The sequence below is a fragment of the Musa acuminata genome, chromosome BXJ1-5, assembly GCF_036884655.1.
Source record: "Musa acuminata AAA Group cultivar baxijiao chromosome BXJ1-5, Cavendish_Baxijiao_AAA, whole genome shotgun sequence".
Taxonomy (NCBI): Eukaryota; Viridiplantae; Streptophyta; class Magnoliopsida; order Zingiberales; family Musaceae; genus Musa; species Musa acuminata.
In genome coordinates, this window is record NC_088331.1 from 40,570,468 (window position 1) to 40,580,637 (window position 10,170).

General features: G+C 37.5%; 1 protein-coding gene across 3 annotated transcripts; it reads left to right on the top strand.

The window, feature by feature from the left end:
• Positions 1–2,590: 2,590 nt before the first annotated feature.
• On the top strand, positions 2,591–7,498 carry LOC135674296 (probable trehalose-phosphate phosphatase 2). Of its 3 annotated transcripts, XM_065184008.1 has the most exons (12): positions 2,611–2,783; positions 4,796–4,875; positions 4,946–5,430; positions 5,494–5,634; positions 5,773–5,844; positions 5,992–6,120; positions 6,370–6,426; positions 6,497–6,598; positions 6,685–6,762; positions 6,849–6,989; positions 7,088–7,180; positions 7,252–7,498. In XM_065184008.1, exons 3-12 carry the CDS (start codon positions 5,131–5,133, stop codon positions 7,306–7,308), a joined length of 1,170 nt encoding a protein of 389 aa, XP_065040080.1. In that variant the 5' UTR covers positions 2,611–2,783; positions 4,796–4,875; positions 4,946–5,130; the 3' UTR covers positions 7,309–7,498. The 3 variants fall into 3 exon arrangements, with proteins under 3 accessions (XP_065040082.1, XP_065040081.1, XP_065040080.1); XM_065184010.1 differs by lacking the exon at positions 5,494–5,634 and having other exon boundaries at positions 2,591–2,783; XM_065184009.1 differs by lacking the exon at positions 6,497–6,598 and having other exon boundaries at positions 2,609–2,783.
• The last annotated feature ends 2,672 nt before the right edge of the window (positions 7,499–10,170 follow it).

Consider the following 10,170-nt stretch of genomic DNA (forward strand, 5'->3'; position numbering starts at 1 on the left):
TAATACCCGGCGCAAGTATCGGTGGGACTCGCCGAGAGCGGTGAGTGCCATTGAGGCAGGCCCCACCGAACAAGTCCTCGTGGATCAGCCAACCCGTACCCGCTCAGTTCCCCAGAAAGAGACCCCTCAACTTTTTCTCCCTAGTTTTCTCTATGATTCCCCAGAAAGAGACATACAGATAGCACCGACAGCAGCGAGAGCATAGAGACAGCCGCAGAACGTATCAGTGAAGGAAGAGGGTGACAAGGACAAGCCATTTGTTTAGTCCTCGTGTTTTGGTTCTTAACATGCATCGCTAATGTAAATATATACATATGTACATTAATTGGAGAATTGAGAGGGATGGATGTTGACTTTTTGCCCATCCATTGACGAGTTATACTGCTTTGGACTTGTTTCACCTTGACATCCAAATAATGTGGGCTACACATGAGCTAATGCGAGCTCAGTGAAGACAGATGATAATAGTTTTGAATGAAATCATAGGTTTTTAATTCATCAAACTTTTGGACAAAGTTATCCCGTCTTGGTTCAGTAACGAGAAACACTATAATTCACCCTTTCTTAGAAAAGAACAAATATAAAAGTTATAACTCTTTAAAAAGATATAGACAAAGTTCAAATTAAGTAAAAGAGAAAAAAAAAATATTATGACTTGGTTTAGTTACTGAATTAAAGTACTGTAATTCTATAAAAATATTATATAAAATTTGAAAGTATAATTAAGAATAGCAATAATAGTCGGGTGTTGTCCAATTTCTATTGACATTAACCCTAACCATTTTTTGATTCACTTTGCAGCACAACATGTGTGATGATGGCCCACAAATTGATGAAGCTACATTAAAATAACAGTGGCGACTTGGACATAGAGCTACCTAACTTTCTACCACTTCTATTAATTTTTTCGTCTCCAAGTGGTGCTATCATATTTGATCTAATTGATATAATTTCACACGTGTGGCATCACCCATAGAACCGCTCGTCCATTACCTTGACGTTGACCTTATTATACGCAAACGTATGCTTCTTGCACTTCTCTCTCTACAATGAATGCAACGATGTTGACTACTCCCGCAGTGCTCGATTCAGGATTAAACAACATCGGGGAGGGTTATTAGCTGATTCAGCATCAAATTATTTTGGTTTAAATAATATAATTTCGAACGATATATTATCGATCGTGTCCCAAACACTAGAAATCAACAGAAAAATAATAATTGATTCTGCCAACAATGAGCTGTCGAGACACATGTATGTATGGTATGATGTCTTGTATCCCTATCTCGTTCTCTGTATAACCATCAACCCTCGAATCACACTTCACGTCTCATATGCGTTTCTTGTCGCGTAAACCACCATGGGACAAGTCGATGCTAGAGAGAGAGAGAGAGAGAGAGAGAGAGAGATTTATTTACCGGCGCTGAGTTCGTATGGTGCATTGATGAACAACGGGTGGCCCGTGAACAGTGTGCAGCCTTGTAAACAAATAGTTTGACCTAAAGCTTCAAATCCCAATTGATGCCGATCTTTGACCCAGAGATGTGCAGATGCACTCGCATCAATTCTTGAAGCCGAAGAAGACTACAACTTTCGGCATCCAATGTTGGGCCATGTCGTGCTCCACGCTTTACGAGTAGGTCAAAATTATAAACAATATTTCATTGCGGTCAAACCAAATCACCTGCTCGTATTGTTTAACACCTCATTTTGTACCATGATTTCAACCGCGGAGGTCCGGACCGGTGCCAGCTGGACGCGGGACCCGCCGGATTGGGGGAACCGTGCCGCCACTGCACGAGGCGCCTTTCGCGGGACGACACGTATGACGTGCTAACAGCGGCAGGGGAACAGCTGCGGCGGAGAGCGACGCGAGACCGCGGTCCCCACCCTTGCGTGCCGGGCCCCGCGTCAACTTCCATCCCACGTGGCTACAGGGGTCGCCTGGCCCCGCTCCTGCCGGCTCGCCACGTGCCCGCGGGACCTCCGCGGGCGGGTGGTCGACGGTTATGGAGCGTAGCTCATCGCTGGCCCCACTCGCCGCAACGACCACTCAGCTTTAACCTGTTCTGCGACACGGTTTCGGCCACGTCGGTGTTGCCATGAGGTCGAGCTTTTCTTCTTCTAGTCATGTCGCGGGTATACCGACGGGTACGGCTCAGCGAGGAAGAAGTAATTTATCACAACTGAAAAGCTGAAAAGAACTGGCATCTCCATACGGCCCACAGCAATCAAAAGGACGAGGACCAACCACGTCGGATGGTCAAATCACAAGGCCTCTAATTTAGGTGAGTGATGTATTTACTTTTCTTAATAAAGTCGGGTTAACTAATTACCAACACCTCTCTGCTATTTTGTAATGAATTAATGCATTTAATGAATTATAAAATTCTAGCTGAGGTTGGGTTGTTTCCTAAATAAGAAACGCTCCGTTATCCGACTTATCTCACGAGTTGTTCAGGAAGGTGGTGGGAAGCCCGGCGTCCCAACGCTCACCCTCGCTCGCTCGATGTGCACCACGTCGTCGTGCGTGGCTTAACTCGTGGCGTAAACAGACGGCTTTTCCATCTCGGGAACCGTTCGGTTACCTTGTTAAGCACGCCGTCCTCTCCCCCTCTATAAATAAAGCGCCGCTTCCGGCGGCGCATCTCTTCTCTCTTCTCCTCGCCTCTCTCTCTCGGCTGCGATTCGTTTAGGGTTTGTTCAGTCATTACGAAGAACGCGTCGAATGATCTGCTACTGAATAGAAAGGCTCATCTTCCCGGTTATCTGTCCTTCATCAGGTGATTCGTATTGTTTCTCTTCGTCGATCCTTCAACGTTTTGTTTATTGATGGATCTGTTGGGATGTGTCGAACGTGATAGATTTGGATCTGAGACATGCTTTGATTCTTTTGCTGTCATGTTTCCTTCTTCTATTTTTCATTCAAGTGTTGTAATGTGTAGTAGCTATATTCTATGGGGTAAAAATTTCCCATCTTCGAGTTATTCCTTCCCTTGTTCGCGTGGAATCGATCGCTTGTTTTGTGGTTCGTAAGTCGTCGTATGTCATCTACACGCGTTTTGCGGATCGGGAGGAGGCGCATAGAGATTATTTCGTTTGTTTTCTCAAGTCGGACATTTTGGGGATCGAGTGTTCTCTTTGTGCATGAGGTTCATAGCGTCGGACTCATTCGTGGCAGTTAGCATGTCATGTGTTCCGGTTTATTTTCATTTTCTTCGCTGCCCGTTGTTTCAAGGTATCCTTGGGGTTGAACATTTAGAAAGTAACAAAAGGTGGAGATCCCACAGTCTCCACTTTGGCCCGGCTGCCTCCTTTATCTAACCTGACCTTCAAATAAATGAAAAGATGTAGCCTTTTCCGCTGTAACTTCATAGGTTCCGTGATTGGATGATCTGCTTTATGGCATCTTCTTGAAGGGAAAATAAATCAATGGTGTATATAGATCCTATTGAGTTACACCAAAGGTCGATGGTCTACTGTGTTGGACGCTGTATAGGAACTTAGATAGCTTCAAACACATTTCATCTTCCTTTTACTTTTTGTACGATAAGACTGTGGCTTTTTCTTCTGCACGGCATAAGTGTAAGAAATGTTGCATCCAGTGTGAAGAATGATGTTTAATCACATGAAGTTATAGATACTTTTCTGACGGTGTTGTAAAAGAAGGAATGTGACTTGTCCCGTCACAATCTCGTGGCTATCTCAGTAGATCGGAAATGAAAACAAAGAATGAGGTGGTACATAACTTAGCAACTAAGATGCTGTCAGTTGCTGTTGGTTGTCATTTGGCATCACGTCGTAGCATAGTGGCACTTTGGTTTGTCAACTATGGTTGATTAATGGTACAATCTAGGTAGGTCTGCAGCTTGTCATACAGTGCTCGGGACTGTTTGGCCGGAACCAATGAATTCCCTCAGCGGTACATTCTTGTCTTGTTTGCTGTACTCTGGTCTTCAGTCTCATTCTATTAAATATGTTTGGATCTTGCTTCATGTAAATTCTGCATCAGTTGTAAATTCTGCATAGAATGGCGGTTGCTATCCTCTGTCTTCTAGAAACCTAACTAGTTCAAATGGACTGATTTAATATAGTGCCTTCTTGTCGTCGGTGTGGAATCTAACAGTTGTGGCAACGCATTTATGTCTATATGTTGCTGTAAATTTGGCTGGCCTAAATTTGTGATCTAATAAGGAGGCACCTTTATGCAATTCATGTATTGGGATTATGTTTCAGAATTTGTTTAATGCAAATGTCCATTACTTCAACGTGGTTTCTTTAAACATGGATATTATGCTACATATTAAGACAATTATATGTGCTGAGTTTGTAATATCATTATTTTTCAATTACACTGCTAGTATCTAGTCCAAATTTATAGATGAACGGAGGACGTGTTGGTAGCTTTTATTTTTCGATGAATCGAGGACCAAAAGAATATCTATGTTACTGATGACACATTTGGATATTGTATGTTAATATCATTGGTAGGTTCTAGTTCCTTCTCAGAACGGGTAATCTCTTTTACAATGGTGTTGGCTGCTTGTTTATGAAAAGTTAACGAAACCTATCAATTTTATTTTCAACATTCTTTTATACACTGTTCATTCTTTTTTCCTCTTATTTTATTGAGTGAAACCACTTGTTCTAATTTTCTGTCATATTGAGTGTCTTAGTGGTGATACTATTCCTAGTGATGGTTCCGTTTCAAGGTTTTTAGCCAGAAATATCTGAAGCTGCTTACCTCAGCAACAATATCATTTTTAATTCATCTAAAATTTTCCAATTTGTGCAGTTGCCTGGTCCTTTTTATCCTCACACGATCTCATGAGTGGTTGCCTAATATAAATGATTCTCAATTCTGGCAATGACAAGGTACACTGATTTGATTTTTTCCTTGGAAAAATATACTTTTTTTCACTCTAATTGGCGGTCAGTTTTTCAGAGGAATCTGCTTGATGGACTGCAAGCACAATTGCAGTGACAAAAAGGCAATGAAAAGGTGGTTTTTTATTGATAAAATGGTCGGTTGAATGCATAAAAACACAAAGGAAAAGGAAAAGAAAAACTGAATGCTGAGTTAATCGCATACCAGCGTTGTTAGATTATAGAGTTATTAATCTAGATCCAATGGATTTGAAGAAGAATGGTTCATCCCCTGTTCTTACTGATCCTGCACCCCTTAATAATTCGAGATTGGGCTTGCCTTCAAATATAAAACCATATTCATCAGCGGCACAGGCATATTCGTCTGGCTTGTACTCAACAAAACCCAGAAGAAAAGCGATACTGGGTAAGGTTGATGATGTCCATGCCAACGGTTGGCTAGATGCCATGAAATCTTCATCACCTCCTCGCAAGCAGCTGAACAAGGACTACATCTCTGAGCCTGCAATTGATGAAAATGACATGGCATATCATACATGGCTGGTAAGTTTCATGTTAATAAGATGACAAAAGTGGCATACTATTATGATGTTCACTCTATTTCAGATGAGCTATCCATCGGCATTAACATCATTCGAACAAATTATAAGCTCTGCTAAATGCAAGAAGATAGCTTTATTTTTGGATTACGACGGAACACTTTCACCTATTGTGGACAACCCTGACCTTGCTATTATGTCCAATGCGGTAAATTAGTTATTTTATTAGAGATTTTGATGAATATCTTGTTCTAGGAACATCTAATTATATTGAACATTATTGTCTTCTCTGCTACGTTTTATTTTTTGGCATGAGCAGCATTTTGATTGATTTACTTTGTTTCAGATGCGTTCTGCTGTCAAACATGCTTCTGAGTGCTTCCCAACTGCAATCATAAGTGGCAGGTCCCGTGAGAAGGTAATATATCTTTCTTATGATCATACTGAACATAGTTTTTTTTATTCTGAGATTAATAATATGCACATAATAGAAGTTTATGCTTTCAACTCTTGTTTATGACCTGCTAATCATCACCCTGTGCCATATATTTCTCATTTTGTTCAGGTGTACAAATTTGTGAAGCTAACAGGACTGTGTTATTCTGGTAGTCATGGAATGGATATTATGTGCCCAGTCAGAAAGTTTGATTCCACCGGCGGCCATCCAAATTGCATTATGACAACTGATGAGCAGGTGAGAGGACACTATCGTCCAAGGCATCCCATTGTCAAGTCATTTCTTGTAATCTAATTTTGTATGTCATTGCTTATCATCTAGCAATCACGCTTCATTTTACCACACCGTAAGGTAAACTGACCACCTGAAAAAGGGCTTACCAGTGGATAAGACACTTTTTTTCCCTGATCAATTAAACTATTTCTGAATTATTATAGCTAAAATTGTATCATTTGCTTGTTTACTGATTCAACCTACACATATCAGGGAAAGGAGGTCCATCTCTTCCAGCCTGCTAGCGAGTTTCTACCTATGATCAATGAGGTATGTCATCGATATCGTCTGTTACTTCGAGTCGTTCCTATTAAATGACAATTGAAGCTGATGATGACAGATTTTTAGCTCCCTCGTTGACATAACCAAGGACATTGTTGGTGCCAGAGTAGAGTCTAACAAATTCTGTGTCTCTGTACATTATCGTCTCGTAAATAAGGAAGTAAATAACTAAATCATCATAGTTATGCTGCGTCAGGAGACCTCTTGTCAGGAGACCTAACAAAATATTGGTCCTTGTAATTCCAGGTTTGGCCTGAGATTGCTCAGCGTGTGGTCAACCTTCTCAAGGACTACCCTCGTTTGCGAGTGACCCATGGGCGAAAGGTGACTCTGATTCATGAAACCATGAGCTTGTAGATAGATGTAGGTGCTAGAAATCTGTTGAAGAATGACAATCGTTTATGGTGTAGGTCTTAGAGATCCGTCCTGTGATTGATTGGAACAAGGGGAAAGCTGTGGAGTTCCTTCTGGAATCCCTTGGTCTAAGCAATCGCGAGGATGTGCTCTCGATCTATGTGGGAGATGATCGAACCGATGAGGATGCATTTGAGGTATATATATGAAATAATTTTACAAACAAAATTAGATAAATTGATGGAGTCGAAATATGATTTCCAATCATTTTTTGTTTCTTAATTTTCAATACCAGGTTCTTAGGGAGAGTAATCGTGGGTACGGTATCCTTGTGTCATCTATACCGAAAGAAACCAATGCTGTCTATTCTCTAAGAGACACTTCTGAGGTCAAATTTATTACTCGATATCAGTAATTATATTCACAAATTCCATTGACATGCTCTGTATTGTTTTACAGGTAATGAAATTCTTGAAGTCTCTGGTGAGATGGAAGAAGTTGGATGGTGATGCATAAATATACAGCCTCACCTTCTTAAATATGATATATGTATATGTATATGTATATGTGATATATTTATTATATGATAGTTTAGGAGCATGAAGGTCATCATCGCATATGATATCTAGCAGTTATTATGTGCTAGATTCATGATTTATCTGAAGGCTCTTTCATTTATAGTAAACCGTGACTTCTTTTTCTTATATCTATAAGTTCGAGATGCTATTATTTTTTCTATTACAACTATATTATTCTTTAATTCACTAGTATAGTTTCAATCTATAAATGACCAAACCCCCCTTCAAGATTTCAGTGGATTTATTTGGACCTTGTGGGAAAAGTTGTGCTCTTGCCACACGCACAATCGAAACTAATTAGACTATATAATTATATTATATATATTTTTTATTAAATTTGTAATCTGACCCGTTGACCCAACTATGACCCCATTGACCATTGATGGTTTCGAAACAAATTCTTATGAGTAGGACACAAATCAGTGAAAAATGACTTATTTAACTCCAAATTTTGTATTTATGTATACTACGATGATGAAATACCAATTAAACTTCTAAGAATAGTTTGGAAGATCCTTGCAGCAAGATGAAGTATCAATTGTGGATGAAAAATAATTTTGAATCCATTGTTTAGGGACTAACGCTTGCAACTCAACCTCGAAAACCACGAGCAAAAGTTGTATCACAGAAGTTGCCTCACGGGGTTGTTTCTCGTCAAATTTTTAAGAAATCAGATCAAGCATTTAAAGGTTATTACACGAGTAATTTCATGAGCCTATTTGTCATCAAATTCCTAACAAATCATATCAAGCAAGCAATTGCTTTGTGAGTGGCTATCAGACCCAATCCAATTACAAATTTTTTTCCAATAAATGTTTACAATTTAAAACATTAATTAGATGATAATATATTAGTCTTTTTATTAATATTAAAAGGTTAAAATCTCATTATATGAATTTTAATATTTAAAATATTATTTAATGATTATATACCAAATTTACTTACTAAATATTAGAATTTGAAATCTTATTCAATAAAATTTATAATTAAAATAATAATTTGGTGATGACATATTAGATCCCATTACTAAAAATTAAAGGTTCAAAACTTTATCCAAAAAAATCATATATACAAAATATCAATAAGATAATGGTGTTACATAACCTATGTATTGAGGGTTTCGATTTGTTAAGACCTATTAGGCTGCCATTGCATCTTCTATTATGGTTAGTTAACTACTACATAATGATTGTTTATCCGTAACATCATCTCTCTCATCCCTATGAATTATGTTACGTGGAACTATAAACGATATATTAAAAGGGATTGTAAAGAAATTTGTATGTAAGGTGATTTCGATTCATAATATCAATCTATTTATATTGATTAAAACTCATGATCAGATAAAATTTTTAAGAAAGATGGGGAGAAACTATGAAAGCACCTTTCAAGTAGCATTAGGTAAATCGAGAGAATCCTAATGGTAAGGAAGCGGTACACAATCCGTATGGCTTTGATTTATAAGTCTCTTTAGATTCTAAATAAAACATGAAGATAAGCACTCTTGGCTCTTATATGTAATTTATGCAATCAATATTCCAAAATCTAAATGTAAACTCAAGCATCTTCTCTTATCATTAGATTTCTCATCTGTTCCTTGGATTCTTTACTAAAATATGAACATCGTGTCTTTTATTGAGGATAAGAAGGGTGGCCGTCCCTTCTCTCTCATTTTGTTTTAGATTTTTAGAATTTTATTTTTAACTATGGTTTTATTAATCTTGATTTCTTTGGCAATTACTTTACTTAGTGTAATATGTGTTATGGTAAAGATTTGATTCTTACTAGATTGGATAAGGTATATGAGTGATTACTAGTTTGATGTTTTAAAAAATACTATAATTAAATACCTTCCAGAATTACTTCTAATCATTCCGCAATACTAGCTGAATAACCCAATGTTGACTGAATATTGGTTCGAGTCATTCTCAAAAGATATCCAAAGGAGGAGCTCCTTTAAGTTTGAGCAATATTGACTGAATAATCCCTTTTTTGAAGGTTGATTTCTCATGAATTGACCATAAGTATTCAAGAAGTTAACCCTAATAATTCTTTTAACCAAACCCTTTTGACCATATTTCATAACCTTAAGGAGTGTAAGGCCTTTTAGTGACTCCTCCCATAGAATCTCAAATCAAGGATATTTTTATAAAAAAAAATTAAATTGAGGAGAAGGATGATAGGGGAAATAATTTTATTGAGGATATTTTCAATCTTTATTGTCTAACTAATAAATTAATTCCTCTTAATTTTTAACTGAATTTAAAATGATGGGTTAGAACTAAGATTAATTGGATTGAGGAGGGTAATAAGAATTATAGGTTCTTCTATAGAGTGGCTAACTTTAGATATAGAAAGAACTTTATTAAACTTATTTAGGTTAGATGTGAGCAATGAAAGTCTTCTCCTCAACTATTTATAAATTGGTATATTAACCTTTCTGGATACCTAATCTTTAGTGTTCTTTAGCCTGATAGTCTTGTCATTTCAATTTTACCTTATTTTACTCTTAATTTTTTTTGCTATAAATTCTCATCTCATGAAATTGCCTTTACTCTTAGTTAGATGAGAAAAGGTAAAAATCTAAATCAGGATAGGTTTAACAAAGAGTTTTATCAATCCTTCTGAGAGGAGATAAAAGAGTCGGTGCTGAGAGTTTTTGAAGATTTCAATTATAGTTTCACTCTTCCCTTATAATAGAATAAAATCTTCCATATTTTTTATTTTTAAAAAATATAATATTTCCCGAACCAATGAGCATAGTTCGATCATTCTTTGTAACATAAGTTATAAATTCCTC

Coding starts and splice junctions, on each gene's coding strand:
- LOC135674296 (XM_065184008.1), top strand. CDS start 5,131: ATGGATTTGAAGAAGAATGGTTCATCCCCTGTTCTTACTGATCCTGCA. Junction 6,427..6,496: donor TTCTACCTATGATCAATGAG/GTATGTCATCGA, acceptor TGATGATGACAG/ATTTTTAGCTCCCTCGTTGA. Junction 6,990..7,087: donor CCGATGAGGATGCATTTGAG/GTATATATATGA, acceptor TTTCAATACCAG/GTTCTTAGGGAGAGTAATCG.